General features: G+C 40.9%; 2 protein-coding genes and 1 long non-coding RNA gene across 12 annotated transcripts in view; 1 reads left to right on the plus strand and 2 right to left on the minus strand.

The window, feature by feature from the left end:
* Window positions 1–8199, minus strand: part of tws (protein phosphatase 2 regulatory subunit tws) — a 55090-nt gene extending 46891 nt beyond the window's left edge. For 2 of the 3 annotated variants that reach the window (XM_086971727.1, XM_086971726.1), the window contains exon 1: window positions 7700–8199. The gene's annotated coding sequence lies outside the window, so the exon portion shown is untranslated. Of the gene's footprint in view, window positions 1–825; window positions 907–1734; window positions 1862–7699 lie in introns of those variants that run through there. The other variant, XM_086971728.1, reaches the window with a different exon arrangement.
* The window catches only part of LOC111268536 (uncharacterized), a 31199-nt gene continuing 9267 nt past the window's right edge, over window positions 2012–23943 (plus strand). The window contains exons 1-4 of one of the 8 annotated variants that reach the window (XR_002685279.2): window positions 2012–2432; window positions 2847–2939; window positions 8196–8389; window positions 15491–15609. This is a non-coding gene — a long non-coding RNA (uncharacterized LOC111268536). The other 7 variants (XR_015314257.1, XR_015314253.1, XR_015314254.1 and 4 more) reach the window with 7 other exon arrangements.
* LOC111268529 (uncharacterized) lies at window positions 12307–23158 on the minus strand. The gene is made up of 7 exons (XM_022847564.2): window positions 22320–23158; window positions 19472–19707; window positions 18274–18601; window positions 17716–17927; window positions 16880–17070; window positions 15453–15803; window positions 12307–14422 (listed from the first exon to the last, which is right to left on the minus strand). The coding sequence occupies exons 1-7, from the start codon at window positions 22402–22404 to the stop codon at window positions 13927–13929; spliced, it is 1899 nt and encodes a 632-aa protein (XP_022703299.1). The 5' UTR covers window positions 22405–23158; the 3' UTR covers window positions 12307–13926.

Genomic DNA, 23943 nt, shown 5'->3' on the forward strand with positions numbered 1-23943 from the left:
AAAATCGATTTTTTTACTTTATATATATATATATATATATATATATATATATATATATATATAAAATATTTAAAAATTTGTATTTATTTTTTTGACGAATTTATTTAAAAAAGATTAAAGTTAATTGATTTTATTTATGATATCAGTACTGATATATGTGAGCTGTGTCTTCGAATGAGTTGAGCAGAGCAAATTGTAACTTCTGCGGTAGCAGCCTACATCGGAATGAACGGAGGTCCCCTTGCAAAAAAAAACCCTATGCTCTCATTTGTGGAAAGCATTCGTTTTATATATTACTGCACCGAATTAGATAAGTGTATGTAACTTAAAAAATTCACATGAGAAGGGATTTCTGCCCTTTTGCGTGGATGACCTTCATATATCGAGCTTCACCATAAACAGCACTTGTTAAAGTTGTTTAGTACAGAATGTTTTCTACAATATACGTACTAATGAATGACTAGCCGTTACAGGTACATGGATTCTAGGTAGGCAAAAACACAGCCGTAGATTTAACTAAATCCAGTTAAGATTTAAGTGCAGCTCGTCAGGCGGAACAATTTCTATTAATTACTAGCTTAAACGAGAGCACCGCGTGAAAAAGAATCGTACGTTATTGCGGAATACCGTGGAAGTCGGAAGCTTGTGGCTGTGTTCGGCGTACGCACGTTATAAATATATAGCACACCTATGTCGTAAATGGGCTATCAGCGGGAGTACTAGACAGCCTGGGGTGGTGAATGATGATGGCAGGAACTGCTATCACAATGAGGCGACCCATCAGTAAAGCTGCACGCGTTAATGGCGTTGTTGTTCGTTGCGTACCCTTTGCAGCAGAGACTGTAGTTATCGTTGTCGTACTCGACGTGAGGTCAATGCAATCTCAGCGGGTTTCGCTCCGATTTCCTAAACGACAGAGAAAAAAAAAATGTATCGCCGAACCGGCTATATCATGCAGCAGCTTTACACATACTGTGCTGGAACAAAAAAAAAAAAACGGTTTCACTGCACGTTAACTTCCATTGAGAACCATAGGCTGAGGAGCATTTATAAAAATTGTACCTTGTTTCCGCCGCTATTGTCGTTGATGGTGATGATTAACAGTAGTGATTTCAAAAAAACCGACCCAACTTTCTTCGTTGTACATTGGAAATTAATTAATATAGATGCTAAATTCTCAGCCACTGGCTATGTTTACGTTATATTTTGACTGGTGTACAGTTATCGTTATAGTTGTAATGCTCACGTATTCTCAGAAGGCCAATCCCCTACATGTGGTTTTGTCCCAGTTCATTCGACAGTCTTCTAGACCCGTTGCTCGTGTGAATGTATCAGGTCTGCGAGTTATAGTGTGACCCATATTTTCACGAAGCGCTATATTCTCTGTGTATGTAGCCATAGTTAGAATCTTAAAACCGATGAAAACCGGATGTCCGAAAACCTTTAGACAACTGTCGAAGATTCTTTGCTAGTGAGATAACGATGAGATCACCCGCTTGCTCATATGACTCAGAAAACATACGTATTTGGAAGTGCCAAAGGCTACAGACGTTTGAACGATCTATTTTTGTCGCAAAAATGAAATTACTACACAGAATCTGTAAGTGACAGCAGTTACATTAGCTAAATAAATATATGTTTATGCATTGCTCTTATCTAAATAGCAATAAAAATAAGGCAGGTTCTGCCATTACCGTATCTAGTTTGGTGAATACCGTACTCCGTCGAACTCACCTTTGAGTTCGGTGTTCGGTGAAACAATATGTCGCTTCGTTTGTAGCTAGCGGTCGAAGCTTCGTTCGCCCATCTTCTACGTGCACAATTCGATTTGTATGTTATGGAAAATTTGAAAGACCACAGCTAAAACCTGCGAATTGCGTTATCGTTAAGCGCTCACTCCGTAGAGAGCTGTGCCTCGAAGTATATATATATATATATATATATATATATATGGTATGAGATACAAATATATAAATACTACATATCTTTATACCTCTATCTAGTATAAATACAGTACAGAATTCTGTAGTTTTTTTGCCAAGGCGATAGCGTTCGCTTCTCTGGAAGCGGTCTCGCTGCTGTTATTGTGACGGCTAGCTCAACAACATTATTAGTAAGAGGTCGTCTAGCTTTATTCATGGAAGTGAAACGTAGGTCTTGACAGTATCTAACTAACCCAATAGTTAACAATGAATTTGCAGGTGCGATTATCTTCTAACTTGGCGAGCTCCAAGCCTTAGCCAAGCGAGTTGGCCGATTAGCCGCTAATGGGACGCGGTAGACGTTAGCAAGGCCTTGCTGTGACGCACTACTAGGACTGAGCAGGAGACCTTTTGAAGTTGTTTATATCGTTCTTGTTGGCTATTGTTACCGTGAAGGGCAATAGAAGAAGGCAATACACCTAGATCGTTTGGAAAGGTCCATGGACAACGGTAAATGTTGTGATTCCACTTGTTTTGATTCGTTTTATGCGTATAGAGTAGGCCTACTACTATTTTCAATGGGTGTTGTCCAATAACAGAGTGGTTTGTCTCACATTGTGTAGATGCGATTGGAGCTTAATTTAACAATACGAAACGCATTCGACGAGTGATACACGGTGATGACAGTTCTACCTAAGGAAAGCGATGGTTATGTTTTTCTATGTAACATGACGTAGAAACCACAATGCCATAACGGCACATGTATGCGACGTATGCTGCCGAAGACGACGCAAGCAAGTCCTAAAAGAGATAATGCTCTTTCTTTCGGCGAACACCTTAATAATGTTGGCTCATAGTAAGTAGGTAACTGGGGGCAGGAAAGTTCAAAGATCTGTTTAAAGTTAATTTTGCAGTGTGTCGCAGTGAACTGCCAGTTTTCAGTTGACCGTTATTCAGAAATGTTGGAGCATGGGCGGTGGGTAACGCCTTCGTTCTTACGAACTAACTTGATTGCTGGTAAGTTTTTAAATTCCTTTTGTATTCGATAACACAGACTATGAGGAATCGCTGCAACGTTTCGTACACGGGCTGGGGCCGATGTCTAGGAATAGGGGCTTTCAAAGTGCTAAGAGCCTTTAATTCCATCCCGTATAATCATTTCTCTATTTTTCACTTATGTTCCAATGCCCTTCTCTTTTCTCTTGTTCCTTTCCTATATTCTTGAAAAGAACTGAACAGGCCGGATGTCTTCATTCGTGTCTCGATGACTAGGCCAAATCTACTCTACGACCTGTTCTAACGGGTAACTTCTATTCTGGATTACTTATGAAAAGCTGCCTAGCTCGTAAATAGCTTTTAGTGGTTTGGGTAAATAGTTTGAGCTTGGAATTTCGTCAGATTGAAAGCGATTCAAACTGTTCCAGCCATATTACCATCAAGTTTCCGATTCACTGTCGTGTCAACTGTTTGAATAATTATACTAATCCCTGCACTCAGTAGAAGTATGTCTATTATGGGTGGACAATTTTCTAACGTCTACATTCTATAATGAAATCGACTCGAAAGACACCAACCAGCAGCCATGCTTTAGTCCCCGTATGGACATTGGCTGTAGCAAAGGCGATGACGTACACGATACTATCGACGGAGCGTCATCGCTATGAGCTGTCCGCTGAGTTAGCGTGGAAATAGCTGCTGGCCATCATGCTATGCCAAGGTGAATGCGACCGCCGCGCTGGATCAAAATAAAGTTAGAAAAAAGATTGTGGGGGGTAGCGCAAATAACAAAATATCAATATTTGAGAAACGACTTTTGTAGAATAGGATACAAAGGGTATGGCTGACTGTTGATATCCATTAACGCAAATTGATTTTATTTTTTTTTTATTATGGGCTTATTTTCTTGTACACTAATATTGACTGTATCATAGATTTTGTTCTGTAATTTCGTCATCGTAAATTTGCTTATTCGCTTCGTATTAGGGACTAGCAGTATTTCTGTATTGAATACCAGGCGGAATCCAATCTTTTTTATTTTCCCGAAAAATCACCGATACAGGAAAGAGAGCCCGTTGTGCAACGCAGATTCCCAAGTCAGATGCTAGATAATAAAAGCCAACACGTACTAAATATCGACTCCAAAACGGTTGCCAGTCGGTCGTAGTCAGTTGCGGCGACGAAGCGAAAGGGGCAAAGGAAGTGCCCCTATTTGAACAACAATATTCAGTCAATGTGCATGCATAGTTACTTCGCACCTCGCTCTAAGATGGAACACTATTCGTCCACAAGAAGTCAGACTAAAACAGCTGCTGTACGCTAGCCTTGTTAGAATGCCAAAACCGTCATAGAGAAACCAATTCTTGGTAATAACTCAGATTGAAATACATATTTTGATCGATATTGATATGTCGTAGCGTCTAGTGTAGTACATATATATTACAATACGTGTACATAGCTAGATTTGACTACTTGTCGCTTATTTGTTGACTGTATATAGTGGTTTCCTTTTTCGGAAAATCTCCCACAGGACGGCCATGTTCATATTAACGCAATCAATCGTATTATATAAAGCAAATTTTTGTCTCGGGATTGATTTTGTGAAACCAATTTTCGACGTATGACAGTATTGTATTCCTTCTTAAACTGTTACGTGTACCACCTAAAAAGTACTTTTAGGCTTTTACCCGAATTTCTCGTATGCCTATAAGCAAAGTATTATGGCTACAAAAAAGCAACTGGGATTCTATATATCTATATACATAATGCCATTGCGTTCGGGCGTGCATAGACAACTCTAGGAAGCTCGTTCGTTCTGCTCACTGTTTCGTTAGCTCCGAACAAGTGGTAACGTGCAACAGTGCATCTTTTGTGTCTGTTGCATGTGTGCATTTAACGAGCATTCCAAAATGATGTTTCCTGCGGAGACGCCGACGACGACCACAACAGGAGACACATTGTTCCCTACTTACTTACCGGCAAGACACGACTACGACAATGAAGAATGGTCCGGATCTAGTCAGTCGATGATAAGGACAAAGGCCCCGTTCAAATTTCTGCTCCTAACAAAACTACAGTCCCGTGGCCCGTCGCTATCCTGGATCTTGCGATCATTCCGCTCACGATCACTCGGTCGCTTATCATGTCTCGGCGAACAGCCTATTTAGACTAAGTAAGCTGTGCAAACCAAACAAGCCTATATGCCTATGGTATAGCTAGCTGGCACGCGCGGTCAGCAGCTTAACCTAGCTGCCCGTGCTATTCCTATTGCCAGAGGCCTTTCAGTTTTTGGACAAAATGCAAATCTGAAAACACATTAAAAATAGCTTCAGCTAGCCGGTTCTGAGGACCTAGAGGGGCATAAGGCACCCCGAATGGATACGAGCTGAGAGAGAATAAAGGGTATGAAGACTCATGAGAAAAATTTGATTGAGCACCAGAGGCTGACTACACGAGGCACAGCGACCGAGATAAATACGGCTGCGAGAGTCCCGAGGCCGAACCGTTATTGGGGCTTCTAGTCGTCTTGCTGCCCAGAAAGCACTTGCACGAGAAAAGGTAGTATTAGTTTTGGCCTAAGAAGCACAGCATTAGTTCTGTATGGGAAACGTAAAGGGCGAGATCCGAAAGATGAAGAGACTAGGAGAGACACGCCGCTAAACAATAATGGTATCACTGGTTGTTTTCTTAGCAAAAAGGGCGTTTGGTCTTTGGGGCTTCCGGATAGTACGCGAACGTTCCTTTGAAGGTTGAAGGTAGTTTTAGTGAAGTAGGCGAAAGCGGAAAAGGTCGCTGTCTTTGTAGAGCTGTTTATGAATAAGTTGACCCACAAGATCAAATGGATCTGACCGTCAACTCATACATCATGCGCGAGGTAAAGATAATGCCACTATTTAAAAGAAAACTTCGCAAATAAAGTCCAGTATTGACTCCTGCTCATGCCGACGACGATGATGATAATGATCGGATAGTTCACCCGTTCTGTTATTTCATCAAAGAGCATTATAAATCCTTAGTCTATATAAAATACTTTATTTACATACTGAAATGCATGTGTATAAGCTTTGTTCATGTACTGCAATGCAGACTTTCCGGTAGTGGGAAACGTCAGTAGAAATAAATAGGCAGTAACGATTAGAGAAGGGTGAACTTTTTATCGAGTGAATGGGGGAGTGTATGATGTAACGCTTTTGGGCTTTTTTATAGGTGACCATCCGTGCTATGGAGATAACTTGGCCTCGTCAAATGATACTTTTTGAGGGTTCTCGTACTGTGTAACCCAGTAACTAATAAAATTACGGTAAACGATATTTAAGTGAGTGTGTGAATGAACAGCAAAACTCAAGCTGAAAGTTAGTAATACGATAACGTATCAAGTATTCTGCAGGTGACCGGGTACGCATTTAACAAACAATATACATACACCGGCTCGACATATACATACCATTCAAATAACAACTAGGAACTATACAGGTTGTAAACAATATAATTCTTTATAAGAAAACACGTACTTGGCAAAACAATTTGTCAGCGATTATTAGGTTTGAATTGCACCCTCAAGTATCACCCAACACCAGCTCAATAGGAATTTGCTTTGAAAGTCCGATCGGAACGTTGATTACTAATCAGACGATTGTAGACAACGTAGATATCTAATTTACCTCTAATAACCAGTACTATTAATTAGTTTACTTCCAATTAGGTAACGTTATGCACAAGCATAGGTCTATGCATATCATTTCTTGACTATCGAATTTCCATCTCTTTCTATTTTAACAAACACCGTTTTTCCCCCCACACCCCACAACGGTAGAGCGGATACTTCTCTTTTGATGTATGTTCATCGGCTCGGAACGTTTCATGCATCCTTACCAACTCATATTTCAATAAAATTCGTTTCTCGTTTGCAACAGGTAAAATCAGGGATGATACTATCGAAAATGCATAGTGATCGTGTTTTCAGTACTTTCCATACGTCCGTTATATTTTCATTGACAAAAAAATGCTCGTATTAAAGAAACTTTCGACAGGTTTCACAAAATATTAGTCTTCCAGTAATTCTATATTTCATCTCGAGTACCTCGTTACTTTCAATCCGATCGCAACGTATACAGCGAGATCTTATGGATCATTATAAGGCCTCGTCGATGCCTTGCAATTACTCAGGACATACACAACTTCACTAGGACTGCATGGAACATCCTGATACGAAAGAGCTCCCTAAAACGTACGTGTATATCGAAATAAGGATAGTATACATTAGGTTTACTAAAGCTGACAGTGTTTAATAGGTTGAACGATCAGCCGATAAACGCGTGTTGCATGATTCTTTTATTTTGCGTTAATACTAGCTACTTCGTGACGCTCAAAACACTTCGCTGAACACGGAAACGAAGACATCTGTCGAATTCATAACAAACTTAGTACGTGCGTAAGGCACCAGCGGCGGTAATAACTGCAGCTATAGGCAGTTCATAATAAACGCTTTTGCCGGTTTTCTGGCTGGCGTTCCACCGTGGGTCTCTTACTTGTGTTCAGTTTAAGGGCTAATTAAGTCCAAGGCTAGCTATGTATTATGATCGTTCGCCAGCTAACACGATTTCTCCAGCTAGCAATAAGTGGTAACAGAATCAATCACTAACCCGACTGACGATAATAATGATACGGATAATTTTTTCATATATGGTTTTCTGAACATACGATCAAAATAGTAATGATAATAACAACAATAACACACCTCCGAATATTAGAATAAAAACTGGCCTTCTTAGTCTACTTACACTTGAAGACGAAGCAACTAATTGGATAGAACGTTGCCAATAAGCGAATACGTGGTACACGTAAGTTCCGTTACACGAAAAGTTCACATAAAACGAACGACAGCACAGTGACGTCAATGTTAGATGAATTCAAAATTCGCGCGGGCTTATACATACTAGATTTCATACTATCCAGGAACACGCACAAGCAATGATATATTTTCTATAGCTTCCTTTGGTTGGCAAGAACAACGAGACATATATAAGAACACTCTTCCCACGCACACGATCATCGAACAAACACGATAGATTTCTATATATATACTAAATAATCCAGCTCGTGATCGGTGGCGTTCATGACGCGCGCTGCTCCTCACTTCTGTTCAGTGTAATACAGTATTGTTCCTATGTCAGCTGGACAACAATGGGAATGGGGCGTCATCGGCCGGTTGGTCGAATTGATTCGGTCGCTGAACTGGAATATCGTGCACTCTGATTGATGTCACTTAATTTACAGATATACGAGAAAAAAACGGCGTTGACTGCGATTCATCGACAGATATGAATGGTGGAGGAATTTGCCTTTTCGGATATATTGGCAATAGCAATGGGAAGACTGCCGACGAAGTAGCAGCTGAAAATAAACGAGGCGTAACTGCGAATAGTACATCCACTCGCGGCTTGTAGGGTTTTCTTCCGCTAAACAGTAGGGTGCGTTGTTTAAGCAATATGTTTTACTAGGTAGTAACCTTGCCTCCCTTGAGAGGGCTTTTTAATGCAATCTATGCTCGCTTTTCACCGGTGATTTGAAATGAAAGTGCCGTCAAAAGTGTGCCGGGTCTTTTTCATTCGTTTTACGATGGCTGTTTGTGTGGTTAATTTACAGAGACAAAAGGTGAGGCCAGAAAAACAGGTTGACAGAGGGAAGGGAAAAAACTGCTTAAAAGGCGCCAACGGGAAATGTAAGAGGGCCCGTTATTGTAGTCGCTAATTGTGAGCTCGGATAGAAATAATCCGTTGATACGATTGGTTTTTGAACCGTTGTGTACACCCAGTAGCCTGAACGCTGAAGATTGCTTCAGGGTTGGGCCGGATTTAGAATGTTTAATAACAGTGCACGTATGTCAACGATGATGATGTGAACGAACCATTCGGTAGACGTCTGATATCGTAAACACAAGCCAAACACAACAGCATATTTTCTAGGTCAGCTTTACGCTATCACGCACTTCTTCTACCGGAACGCTTGTCAGGTGTACCTGGTCAAAAAAATCAAAAAGAACCGGTCGATCTTCTTCGAGTTTGTCCTGTTTACAACATCCTGCTGTCACAGCTGCAAGTAAATGAGACAACCAGCATGTGTAGTAATGTTGAAGTTTTTGTTAACGAGATCCTAAGACTAGATAGAGCTTGTAGGTTGCGTCCAAAGTGTGCATCATCTTTTTTTAGGCCGGTAGCTTTGTGAAATGTTTTGAGAGCAGTCACGGTCGTTCGATGTGTCGTTGCTTGGTCCTTATGCGGACAACCAGGCTGCCCAATCTTAATAATAAGGCGAGCAAAAAAAAACAGTCGATTCCGTATTGTATACAGCTCATACGGCCATATTCTATCAGACCAATAAGCCGGCAAACGATACTACTACTCTAGATGGTTGGCGATATCTCCCAGCGTAAGCCTCCACTAGAAATGTCTGTTGCACTGGCTGTTTTCTCTCTGCTGTCTACTTGTGTAAAGCACTGGCAATAATGTAGAAATTATTATAGCAATAGTAGTCGTTGTTGTACTCCATTCTACAGGAAGTCACAACTGCTATGGTAACTGCAATCGCGCGTGGCACTCGTAAAAGTAAAGTCGAGTTGTCGCTATTGCTGCTTCTAGAGAGAGTCTGTTACTTCGGGGCAAATTGTTGTCTGGCACTGCGCTGAGTTACTGAAATGGCTGTGATGGAACCCACGTGGCGACGTGGAAAGGGCGCCGATGCCGTGCGGCTGATCGCATGGCAAGGGAAAAATGGAGAGAGGACAGTAATACTACTACGGGCCCTGCGAAAACTGCCTCGATAAACGCCAGTATCACGTCCATAGACAGCGGCAGCGGGGCGAAGTCTCAAAGAAACAGGAAACATCAGCTGAGTGCTATTATCAGAGTATAGGGTACCGTGCAGCCTTGGCCTGGCTAAGAACGGGTGTGATTGTGCCGATTAATTTCTGTGTGTATGTGTGGCCCGAGGCTGCTGCTCGTATAAGCCCAGTAAGTTGGATCAACGGGCCTAAACCTCGTTCAGCAAAGATGACTGGCGGAGAAACATATATTTGCCATATGCTTCAGTTCATCTCGATCAGTAGCCGTCGCGTTGCAGCAGGTGCTGGTGGACGCTGCTAGTCGTCAAGCGCCCGGTTTGAAGGAACGGTGTTTTGAAATGTGGGAAACAACACGCTCCATAGCACTACTTTGTATAAAGGACGGAAGTGGAGTGCTTAACCGACGAACAGTTGCTGTTTGTAGCTAGGCTACTTTTACCTAGTGTGGTTGTTTGTTTTTTGGGGTTAGAGCACATAGCACCAAAAGGTGTTAAAAAGACATGATTAAATGAGAAAATGATAAAAATAAGGACGAAATATTTAGTCCAGCATGCGGAGGTTTGTTACAGTTTTCGCTTGGAACCCAACAAGTGATCAGGTCAATAAACGGTGTCATTAAAAATGGGCTTCGGGGTAATGGGTACATAATGAATCGGGGCCGAAAAGTAATTTATCGGTTTAGAACCTTGTTTAGCTTTGTTCAAAACTAGTTGGGCAGCCCATCAAAGAGATGAATTTCTGCGACACCTCGATATATACTTAGAAAAGTATATATATACTTGAGTCTGCGCCGGCAAAAACACCAACTGCGGTATACCAAACAATCTGCTTCGTCACAATTTTTTCTATTTTCCTGCTTGAGGAACGACGACCGCTCAAGTAATTAAGCATCAATCTATTATACTATATATATTTACAAGACTACAGCGCCACAATCTGGGCGAATAACAACTATAGGCATCTCTACGATGACGCCACAACTCGACCGTCTTTAGGGAGATGCGACCGGTCGAGCGCCGGCTCGTCATTTTTTCGAGCGGCGTTCGAAAACGCTGTTGCGTCTGCGGAAGTTTATACGCACGCTTGACACTGCTACGGTTCAAGGGGGACAGCGTCTACAATAATGGCAGCGCATGGGCCAAAAACGATCATCGTTCACATACGTCGAGCCGTAAATGTGTTTGCGGCAATCGATACGTGTTACTTTTCCTCTCGGGCAGCTCTTCGGATCGAGATATCTCGGCGGCAGGAGCAGTGATTACATCGGTAGTCAATGGAATGGTTCACGTATACGGGAGCGTTAAGGTGCCGCGATGACGATGAAGGAAACAAGCGGGTACTGCGGGAACTAACTGGGCAGGCGGATTTACAAGTTGTTCTGTTAGTATTACCATGATTGGGGATCGGTAACGCCATAAACGTTGACTCACGTATCAACCAGCGTTCAGTCGTTGAATGGTACACTTCTGCTGACATTTGGATAAGGGCAATGTACATTTTGAAGACGGAATGAGCAGTTCACTGACGACGAACGTTAATGCCAACATACCTATATACCAATAAATATAGAGACCTATTTCCCTAGCTAATACTACAAAAAATCAGTCCATTGTTCATGCATATATATTCATGTGTTGACAGGCGCATTAGCAAATGCATTTTTTTTTTAAAACAATTTTTAGAGTTATACTAATGAGTTTGTCGGTGAAGGTACGACTCACTCAATAGTTAGGTTCACTTGCCTTAATTTTGACTGAGTAAAAAAAACTATTATACCTTAGGGGTGCACATTGTGCAGAATCAGATATTGCCGCTAATTACGGAAGTACGGCCTTTCATGATATAGCTGTTGACTTAGATTGAAGCACCGACGATATCTCGTAGAAATATGTGGCATGTAGAATCGCCTGTACATCTGCGAAATCTGTGCATGCGCCGATGGCATACACTAACACAAACAATAATTTACTACTTCTATCCAGTAGTTAACAGAACGGCGTGCATCATTGGACTATTTGTTTGCACAAACGCGAAAGGGAAATTCGAACTATGGCTTAAGTGAAAGTGACTTGGTTGAAACGGCCTTCTTAGGCCACCACTGATGTTTAGGTAGCAATACACAGAATTCATGACAGGTAATCTGAGAGCTATTTAAATTAAAGGCGAAAGTCCTGCTGCTGATAGTGGCGTTGTTTGGAGTCCAATGGCAGGCGCGACAGGTACCAGAAAAAAATTAGCCGTTTTTGTACGAAAGCATGTTTAAACGTAACTTGAGTAGCAAATGCTACACATTTTTTGGAAAAAAAAAGAAACGTATTCTGCCAACTGACTTATCTCTATTAACAACTATTATTGATATTAGTTAACTTATCTCTGTCAATTTTTTTAATCCTCACTTTTGATTGCGTAAGAAGGAGGTTGGAAAATGCAAATTGAGATTTTTGGACGAAATTTTCGTGATGACAAAATTGATGTTTCTTGGAGGCAGAACGCATACTTTCAACAACCTTGAACACGTTATATTGTATGAAGATAAAACGAAGACTGTTAATAGTGACATAAGTGTAAAATATCCATCTTTATTACTATAATACGTATCGATAAAACGTCTTAAGATAATGGGAATAAGCCTTTTCGTACTTATGATTGGCCATTGTTGTAACGTGGAAACCATCATCCTTTTGTCATTGCCATATTCATTAGTAATTTTACCTAACTAATTTTCAGTTACTTTCCATAATAAAAATCGATTGGATATAGTTTCTTCCGAATCCTTGTTTTTTGTTGCATAGAAAGGGATCTTATATTATTTGGCGATATTTTTAGCACTTCAGAGCTTACTATAAAGTCTCTTAATTTGACTATTCCTCGTTTCAGGCCAGAAACGAGAACGTGACCATGGTTTCTGCTCATTGTTCGCTCTATTTATTAATATATCAGCTTCATCGTTACTAATCATCCCCGTGATCAATATATGAGTCGTTATATTCACGATCATTCTTCTTTTCGTTTTGCTTTTTTCTTATATTTTTATTTGTTTATGTACAAAGTGAACAGGATATTACCACTGCCATCAATGTGATTTGTTTTTATGTGTTCTTGCTTTTTTACCATATACATGTGTATCGCTATGTCGCACCAAACGAAACCACTCTTTGATTTTTTTTTCTATTTAACCATACTCAACAAGACTGTAGCATTACATATAATAGGAGTAGTTTTTTAGAGTAATTCCACTAATCGTAATCATCATCATATGATGATTGTGTTCTCAGCAGCTTGTTAAGAAGAAACACCACTCGTTTGGCCTTCGCCAAAACAACAAACATTTCAAGTCTGTCCTTCGTCCAACATTTTAGCTATTTTCCCCTCGATGGTGAAGGAAGAAACTTGACAGTGAATGCCTTCGTTATACGTAAGTGACAGGACGAGGCCAGAGTGTCAGGACGTTGCATGGTAAATTCAATAATTCTTTAGTTAGCAGCCGAAGTTAGAGACGAAGCGATCGTCGGTTGAAAACGAATACCCCATGATAATAATGAGGAATAATAACTATGTTATAGGAATACCATATTACAATGTCACCACAGCATCGGAATGTATGTACATTAAAAACTGCCCAGTTGTTAATGGCCACTTTTCACTCTCCCGGCTTGGGAAGTTTTCGAATACAATGGCCCGATTTGCACGAAAAACAGTACTGGTTCATCGTTTGCCTCTTCTTCTCTTCTACTCGAAGTTGTTTTTGTTGTTATCGACTCGTCGTTGCTTTATAAAGGCAGAAAACGAATTCCTGAGCAGATAGTGCACAGATACAGAGGGCGCCTAGATCGTTTGTGAAGAAGCTATACCTTTTTCTTAGACTTTTCGTAGCTTTTTAAAGCTAGAGACAGTGTTTTCGGACCGACTATGATGTGCTGTTTAAGCCAATGGTATTGGCGGCTTCCTGCCCTTGTTGGCTCTGTTTCTAGGTCGCTGTGTACGGATTGATTCTGTACGACACTCTCAAAATCATATGGAGAATATCTGCAGCAAGCTGTTGTCACAAGTCACTCAGGATGTTGCGGAGTGCGGTCCAGTTGTTTGTTTACCTTATCCATAAAATTAGCGGTTTCCTCTTTTCTTTATTGTTCCGTCGTTTTCTGTCATTTTCGGTTAACTTCATCCTTATAAGTACATGCCGTTTACAAGATAGTCTTCATCGTCTTCAGGAGCCAATAGACTTAGCCCTTTTTTGCTGCCTCCACGTCGCCATCGTGAAAGCCGTCGACGCATGTTTAGCCGGCATCCTACGACGAGCAGGAATAGGGTGCTCATGCAGACTCCTAGCGCGAGTCCCACCACAGCACCGGATGTGGTTGAAGACGTATTTTTCGTCTCTACCTGCGTAACTGAAATATGCATGTTGGCCATGTTACCAATCTGTTTCGCGGGCGGTCCCGGTTCAGGCTTGCTTGTCGCCGCATTTTCTCGTACCGTTCCGGATGATGTAGCTGGCTGAGGACCCCCAGCAGCTCGGGGTGGAGGTGAAGCCTCGTCCATAAATTTACCTGGCCGTCGACGAGGTTTAGCCTCTGAACTTCCGCCAGCAGTACCCCCCGGTGGTGATCCGCCTTCAGTTCTCTGGGTAGATTTCGCCTGCTCCAACGACGATAATGGCTCTCTAAAAGATCAATAGAAAAAAGAAAAAAAATCGCCTGTTATTCTGGTTCTAGAACTGATATCTAGGTTTTAGAGTACATTGAGGATATAACTCGAAAGTTTTTTTAGTCGCGGAAACACAGTCCTGGAACGATCTAAGGCGTCAAGGGCATAACAAAGGCAAAAAAGCAGCAATTCTGTATATATGCACATCTGGAGGAATTGCGGCATTCATGCGAAAATTTTTTGCCCTTCCTGTTCTTTTTCGTATTGGTAACATTTAGGGTGGTTCATTAGACAAACGACGTCTTATATACATACATGTGCAGAATGATCTTCAACGGTTAATCTTTTCGAGATCTTTTAAACATTTTCGCACTTTCTTAACTTTTTGGGCGTTCTGAGCCTTTCCATTTTTGGGATTTGGCGCCTGCTATAAGTCCAAAATTTAATTTCGTCGAATTTTTTTTATTTAGCGTATTTTTACCAAGCAACATTTTAAGTATATCAATATCGGTTAATGCATTACTATTGAAGAACTATTTAATCAAAGATTAATTAAGGATTAAAGAAAGGTATATACATGTTAAAACTAACTAGTTAGTGTTGCAATCGTTGTAAATAATGTTTATTTATATTGAATAAACATTCTTTTTTTCAGTGCACTATCACGAACAAAGTAGTCAGAAAATACAGTCACGTTATCCTATATATACATTTACTATTTTTTTTTTTGTAACCGCGTTAACATTGCATCAAATGCACGATTTCCGGTAACACGAAACAAAGGAGGTTGTTTCGAAACTCTTACCTAAATCAAATAAGCTTACACGTTGCCACTGAAACATCACAGAAGTGTTATTCAGACGGTTCTATAGGGTTATACCATGCGATCTCCATATGTGTTTCGACGGCATGGTTCATACATATATACATACACGCACCAATTACCATAGCATAAAATACAACACTTGAAAATAAAACATACATGTGCTTATTTGTACTATTTCGAAGCTTACATATGGGGAGAAGGACCAAACCTTTGAGCTTACCTTACAATGTTCGTGTTTACCGCCTTGGCCATCTGAAGTTGTTTTTCAGACTTCTGTTGCTGGGTGAGGCTAGCTCCACCGGGCGCATAACGCGGAGCCCCGAATAAACTTGCTTTACTGTCGAGACTACCGAGACCTTTTTCTCCTTGATCACCAGGTAAGCCGCCCAGTATATTACCTCCGTATGCTGAACCTCGATCTCTAGCGTAAGGGTAATAGTTTGTCGGGAAATCCGGAGCGTTGTCGTAACCCCGTTGCATAGCGGTCGCACTATGATAAATCCCGCCTGACGCAGATCCTCCTCCGTAGCTGTTACCACCACTAATGCCTGCCTGGCCATCCTCGTAGCGGCTACAACAAAGGAAAATAATATAAGCTGTACATTAATAGCAAAATATGGGCGAATACTCCTTTATTGGGGGTTCCAATAACGCGATATAGGGGGAGATTATAAGCAGGAAAAATAATCGAAATGTCGAATGTAGATCACGGGTCAATTTGTCCTCATTTGATTCCACTTTTAATCTTTTTTAACTCTGTATTAATCATCATCTGATTGATCAATACTGAGAGACCGTGACTAAAACTGACAAATCAGCTATAAAGACGGTACTGCCCTTAAGGAGTTGCTCATTTAAGGGGGAAGAATTGATAACACTTTGCTTAACATAGATGTATCTTCTTCCTGTATTATTGACGCGCTATCTTCGGATATCTAACTGAGACTACACGTATCTGTGTTTTAAGGTACTATGCCTAATATTTCAGCGGTTTGTACTTCTCATAGCCATCAGATAACGCAGCGTACTGTAGATATTTGCCTAAGCGTGTTACGGCCTGAGCGTATTCTCATTAAAAAATATTTTTTCTTGTCATAGCAATATGTGTTGACATAGAAAACAATTTCTACGCTCATTGGAGACGATCACCTATTTTATACTGGCATTAAGCTCAGTGATAGAACTAGACTAAGCTTCGAACGTTAAGTATTCCTATTAAACTTGGAATAAAATAATGAGGATTAATGATATTTTTTTTATCGATAGCGCATTTGAATGTATTGATCCAACACGCAATTGAACGACTGACAACTTTAGACCGCATAAACCCCCAGGACATGGCTTCATTTTGATTAAAAGTGCCGTTAGCATCTTCAGTTCACTCAATTCGGAGAACCTGCGGTGTGGTTCTTTCTTCAGCGTTCATTAAATACGTAAATAATAAATACGTAAATAAATTGACGACACGCACACTAAATTCGCTATAAACAAACAGGTACTTGATAGTGATCTATCGAAAAAAGCAAAAAATGCTGTTCTGCAAACTGGCCGCTTTTATCTATTCGTTTTCTGTAGATAGTCTTCCCAGTGGCGCATATTATGAAGCTTCAATAACTAGATATATTCAATGAGATTCCTCAATAGTACCTGGGCTGAAAGTCTTGCTGCTGAGAGAACAGACCCGTTGAGAAACGCCTACTTGGGTACACATCATTATAATCAACCGCCTGATTGCCTCTGTAAATGTCACCTCGATACGGTGGGTACTTTCTCTGATGGGTTTCCTCGTAAACGCCCGGGTGGCGATAAACAGCCTCCTCTTTCTCTTGCAATTTTTCCTAAAATTCGTAGTCGGACGTAAATATATTTATTGTGTATGTTAAGCTAGATAATCCGAGCGCAAACATTTCAGTAGATATAAAGACTAGCTAAGGGGTATGTCGTGTCCATTTTCGTGTGTTCATTTTCGAAACGATATCCCTCTCCTCGTGGGCTCTCCTCTACCTATTTTATGAAATAAAGAGAAACACCGGTGCAAAATTCGAATAGATAAAGAGAAACAGTTTTCCCGAGATGCGCGAGCAATAATCATGGCTGATTGACGCAGAAGGCGTAATCGATAAACTTTACAGAACGTAGATCGGTTGCTAACACTAAAATAAATCGTGTAATAACTGCAGGCATTGCCTATTAAGTTTCTACTGCGACAGGAAGTAAGCAAGTTCTGACGGCCCTATCGTTGCTGAACGTTCCTTCTATCTTGACTAAGCGTAACGAGTACTAGCGCGCTTTCTCGCTGCACTGTTTTTTACAGTTAAACAGATAGAATTTTATGTATATGTACATATATCGTATTCGTCCTATTTTTCTATTTTACAAATATTATCACTAACAGCTATTTTCTGAGTTATCTTTTCGTTCGCTGATTGTTTACATAGTAATTTCACTGACACTGATTAATCAATTTTAATATTATTTTTTACCTGCAGTGGGCGTACGATCTCGTAGATTTGATTATCAGTGAGTTCTACCGGTTGTTTTAGCATCCGCTGCCTATCCCGAGAATGGCAGTCGAGAGTTTCGGCTTCATCGCTTCCATCTGCACACTGCGGTATGCCGTTGCACACGTCGTAGATAGCGATACATTCTGAGCTGTTTAAGCATCGAAATTGGTGCTCAACACAGCGTGCAGCTTCTGCACGATGAATAGTACCACATAAGTATACGACCAACAGATCTATATATGCGTCATATTGTGGGTAGCTACAGTTTCGCGATAAGCATTTAACAGTGCTTGATATTGTATATTTATACATAATTAGTCGTAAGGCCACTGAACCGTCCACAGGATCATCTGCCCAGAAGGATGTTCACTAATACGGAAGGGAATAGGAAAGTATAATGACTTGATCTGACGGGCCAATTTGAGCTCAGCCCTACTCTAGTCCTTAAGTCATGCTAACTCAGCGGAAAAAAAAAAGGCGGAATAACTGATACGCACGTAGCGTCGCTGCCGTCAGTGAAATCAAGCCGACACGAACCTGGCTTTCGCGTCGACGTTGTTGTCGTCGGCGAGGTTGTTACTGAAGTTGTTGTCGTAGCGGTAGTACTGCCGCTGCTTGTTGACGTCGATGAACTGGGCGAACTCGTCGGCGTTGCTGAGCCAAGTTGGGGCGGGCGTTGTGCTGTCTTAGAACGTTCATCTTGGACCTCTCCGTGTCCATGACCCACGTGCTTTAGCGACACCAGCTCGCTTTCATGCTGTGACCTCGTACTTAACAGTAAAACAGTGTAGGCGTCATGCGTTGTGAATTGACACGCGAAGTTTTCCGGCGCTCCACAATCGAATACGTAACAACCTCCGTTGCTCTGATCGAGCAGATAGAAACATAATAATAGTAAACGTTTCAGACTGATTGGCGATATCGTAAAAATCTATGTAAAACTAATATAAAATTTTGTTTTCGCTAGCATGATAGTGTAGAAATACTACTTCGTCACCGTATGATATTAAAAATTCGACACGGGTCTACCTATTGATGGCATGTCTAAACTGAAGCTCTGTTTGTGTTCGTTAAATGCTAGAAACTTGCTCGGGCTCTGATTAACAATTCGTCAATAAATGTTTAACAGACAGCGTAAATGAATAAATTCAGTTTTAATCTTATTAATAGTTAAAGGCAGGTCAACTTCGGTTCTAATTCGGTTGACGGAACACATTCATTTAATAATGAAATTATATAAATAGTTTTTTGATAATAAAATTTTATAAAAAAAAAAAAAAACTTTTTCCGACGTGGAAACGAATAAGGATAACTAAGTACATGTCGTGTGACCGCTATTGAAATAGTAAGTTCAAAAATAATCACCTGTTTCTGTAGGAGAACTTATAATAACCGCCTTTACATTCACCTGCGGAATTATATTACGGCTCTAATAAATGCATAGACTTGCATGACGAGACTGTGTATAGCGTAAAAGAATGCATCTTTCGCAACCGTACAAAGTACAAAAGCGTACAATTGGTGAACTAGAATATCTCAGAAGTTTAAAACGAGTAAATTTCTAGTTTAATTCGTTTAATATATCCGTTGCAAACCCAGCTGATAAGGTGAAAAGTATGTATTGGTTAGCAAGTCCCCGAAGCGCTCCCATAAAATTATACCGTATGGAGAACGGGGTACCTTTTAAAACCTCTTAGATGTATGTGCACGGGAATGTCGCTGCAACTTGCCATACCTTCTCCTCAAATACTGCAACATTGCAGGATGGCACCTCCCAACAGTAGAGTGAGCACTCTCCGCTGTTTCGAAGCTGTCTCTCGCTTAGATACTTGGCACCGGCGCGCAATGAATCATTTGTACGGATTATTGTGTTTGTTCGGATATCAAACGAGTTTAAGATCGACTGGTAGCCCTGGACCGGGCCTTGTAGTAGCCCATACGGTCCAAGTCGCGTTAGCCGTACGGATTCATCTGAAAATAGAAGTGATAGCAAATAACGAAAGACAAACGAACAGTTATTGTATATCACACGTAGCCTTTAATACGCTTAACTGAATGGATCGGCTCGCGCTAAGTATACACCCTGCGAAGTCTCTAATGCGCGATATAAACTTTTATTAATTTCATGATTTGCTATACATTGGCAAGTGGCATACAATGTATAAGCTGAACGCGACCGTTCGATGGGCTTTTAGGAATTAATGTATATGTACGTTTCGCACCACAAACAGGGACTATATTAACATTGTAGGTTTGTAAACGGATTTGGGAGCACTTAGCACCTCTCTGTACTGTTTCTGTTGATATATTATCTAAATGTAGTCGCCTCTTGTTCTTGCGAGAATAAGCGTCGTCGAGAAGTCAGAGTACTGATTCCCCATTGAAAGAAGAACGTTCATATGTAGCATGGAGACTTCCCATTTTCACAGGGCCGTTTTATATCGGTTTTTTTGTCCCGTTTGTCGTAATGCTCACGCAAGCCAAACTGAAAAGGCTCAAGGATAGATTATTGAAAGCCACAAAGCATTGACTACTGAAATTTTGACTGCATCAGATAAGCACCTCAACAGCAACATGAACGTATATGCGGCATGCCTTCATTTATAGAATATAAGGTATTTACCAAAGAAAATCTTACCAAGGTACATCGATCCCCCAGAAATGAACAAATGATCTGAGCGTTTTTCGGACGATGAAGTGTGCACTTTAGTATCTAAATGGATTTAGAAACCAGGGGATATTTCATTACATGAGACATCACGTATGCGCTATACAGGTACGTACCAATGGATCGCAAACATACCGCTAACAGGCCAGCCCTTTGCAAACCAACTGCCGCCCCGCAATCGACCTTACAACGTCATATCCGCCCGCCTGTCTGCGATTCCCAGGCGGAATCCTCGAGCATTTAAACGTGCACTACGCATTATTGTACAGGGTCTTTGAAACGTGTAATTCTCAGCCGCGTTTTTGTTTATTTTAAGGAGCAAACGTGGAGTACCAAAAAACGTGCGTAATGTTCTGTGTTATGCACGAAATCAATTCTGAGCGAAAAAAGGCAAATAGAACAATCCTTGCCAAACAAAAGCGCCAAATCTTTCGGGAAAAGTCAGACATTTCATATCAGACCACTGAAACGCATGAAAATTCATATGAAACCACCAAAAATGGCGCGAAATTTTAAAGTCAACGCAGATCCACTAGTAATAGGTTCAGGAGAACCATGACGTGTTAAAAAAAACTGGATGTGCTCCAGTGCGCCGTTACAAGTGACAGGACGTAAATGTACAGGCCTAGAGCTGGCAAGGACAGCACAAAAGGCAATGTATCGTTTTAAGGACGAAAAAGATCCAAGGTTTATATAAAAGATCCAGCTGTTTTTTGAACTGATAAGACTGATAAGTTGTACATTATGAATTCACATCGAATAGTATCACTGTCAACAAAGAGTACTATCAAGGGTTCCTAGAGTAACAATAGTGCTTGGCTCACACGTCGCTACTTGTATTACGAGTTTTCTAAGAAAATTCAATGCGGGTATAGCCACAACTTTAACGTATACTAAATCTAATTCGTTGTGGCCTTTTTCCATTGGCAAAGTGCTTGAACGAAAAATCTTTGAAACTTGAAAACACTGTAACACAGCACTTTAGACCTTGTAGAAGCTATTTTGAATAAAACAATCGGGATTTGGACGGCTGAAATGTGCCCACTTGAATATAGATGGAGCCATTTGATCAGCAGTTTTTTTTTTGTAACACACAGTAAATAACAGTCGCATGGTCATGGAATATAATTAATGCATTTGTCTGAAAGATTTGTGCGGAAGCGCAAACAGAACCGGTCCGCTGTTTGACATTGTTCCTTCTTATTACCTACACAATCCATCAGGCGTCGAAACGTTAAATCACATATTAACAGTTGTTTGTTTTGATGGTCTAGTTTATATGACTATTTATTGATTAAAAACAATCAACAATAGAGCTGGTTCATTGCAAAATCACTGATTATTTATATTAGCCTTTTCGAATCAATGCCGACCGTTAAACGATGATAAAAAAAACTGCCTAGATCAAATCAAATATGTGTGTACAAAGCGAGAAGTTATCAGAATCTCAATAATAACAGAGCCCGTTTGTAGTCAACTTTTTCTCAATGATATCTATAAATATACGTAAATAAGTCAAGTAACTACTAGTGAAAGCGTAAAACATACTGAACGTTTTACTGTGCCCTAGAAAAATCTTCCTGTAGCAGACAGTATAAGCCGTCGTTCAAAAGAAACAGTAACGATATTGAAGTGGATGTTTTGGCAATTTTTAATTTTCATGGTCTTTCTGATTATCTATCAGTGAGAACATATGCGTGCTTTTCTATCGTGTTTATTTCGCCCACGGTTGATTCTAAAAGAAAATATGATTTTTCGGCGATCACACATATCGTACATGTATCAACAGAGCAAGACACCTGGAGTCGTCGCGGTCCTCCCCGCGGTCATTTCCACGATCCTATCCTCATATCTTCGACCTCGCTATAGCGTTGATGACTTCAATGAACTGTTACAACCCTACAATTGAACTTACGTTCTTGCCGAGATGCTGTAGAGAATGTAATCACTATGAGCAGCTGGGCACAGCCGAAGGCAGCGACCCTCATCGTTAGCCTCATGCGAAAGAAAGAATACACGGGCGACGGGTGCGTGCTGGCTCCTGATGGGTCAGGCCAGAACGTTGCGGCTATGAGGACCACTGCAGAATGACACGAAAATGCCTTCGAGCTTTACACGGGACTCACTTGGAGAGCGGCAAACAGTAGTCCGTCCGCCAACTGCCTTCTTTTGATTTAACAACGGAACCACAGCAGGTTGCCACTACGTACTTGGCGTGAACAGAGCGCGGCAATAGCTGGGGGAGTTACGGACGGCATAGGCGCCCGTACGTCTCTCTGTCTATGGATGATCTTCGTTGCTCCGCCAAATAGTAATGATCCTCATGCCGTAGTTCCTGTGTCTTGTATCCTGTACGCTGTATCCTGTGTGTACGTGTGTCTGCTTGTGCGCAACCTGCTAGCTGCGACAGACAACCCACGGTGCGGGTGTGCGAGGGAGCCACACAAACGAGGAGGTCGCTGTTGGGATGGAAGCGTGCACGAACTATAGGAAGGGGCGAAAGGATTTCAGGAAAGCGCCGGTGAAGCCCGGAGTAAGGGCAAAGCCAAACGGAGCGTTGACAGTGCTGAAAGTAAGGTCAATAAGACACAGCAAAGTCGGCCAACAAAGCATTCACATAGAATGGAAACTGGAAGCTTGATCATATTAAAAGACACCATTCACTCATAAAAGCACACATGTGAGTTAACAATTGTATGGAAAAAGATGATCGTAAGTTTGTTAAATGGACAGTGTGTTTTGGCTATACTGTTGGCTGACTTGTTGGATCTACTAAAGATAGCCAAGCGTCTTGACGACGACGGCGGCGGCGGCGGCGGCCGCGTCTACGGCAATAATAGTAGCAGAATAAGATAAAGAACGGGTTTCCAGTTTAATTAATGATAAAATTTTGTATCTTATTTCACTAGCTTAGCCCAAGCGTGACAATAGCATAATGAATAAGGAAACCGATATGAAAAAAATAGAATTCACGAGGAAAGTACGTATGTAGACAGGTTGAAGTAGAAAAATCACACAAAAGGGCTAACATCTTGTAAATAGAGAAGAAGGTAAGCTGGTTGATGTGCTTCCTGAGGTTTTCTATAATGTTTCTTTAGCAAAAACGCAAGTACCATCGAAATTATGATGCGTTCGAAAGCGGATGAAGCAATGGTCTATAAAACATCCCATTTGGACTCATCACTTGATTAACATTGCTTCTTCGTTAGATACTTTTTTTAGCCGGTAATTAATTGTAGCGCATTTACACAATTTGAGGAGATGACGCACAGTCAACTTCGAGCAGAAATAAAAATCATACCTTTTGGTCATCGGTCCTTGTTGCCTGAAGTTCAAGATCCAGTGTCACGTGTATGGCCACCTCGTAGATGGCTTTGATTTACTTTTTCCGCAAGTCAAATCTAGACAGAGATAACAGGGAATATTTGGAACTAAATCGCCAGGAATAGATCTGATCAAACAAGTGAGGCCATTTGCGACCTGCAATCACTGTACTATGAAAATTGGTTCATTTTGCTTTTCTTTCAACGTTTAATAAA

This window comes from Varroa jacobsoni, unplaced genomic scaffold, assembly GCF_002532875.2.
Source record: "Varroa jacobsoni isolate VJ856 unplaced genomic scaffold, vjacob_1.0 scaffold_1297, whole genome shotgun sequence".
NCBI lineage: Eukaryota > Metazoa > Arthropoda > Arachnida > Mesostigmata > Varroidae > Varroa > Varroa jacobsoni.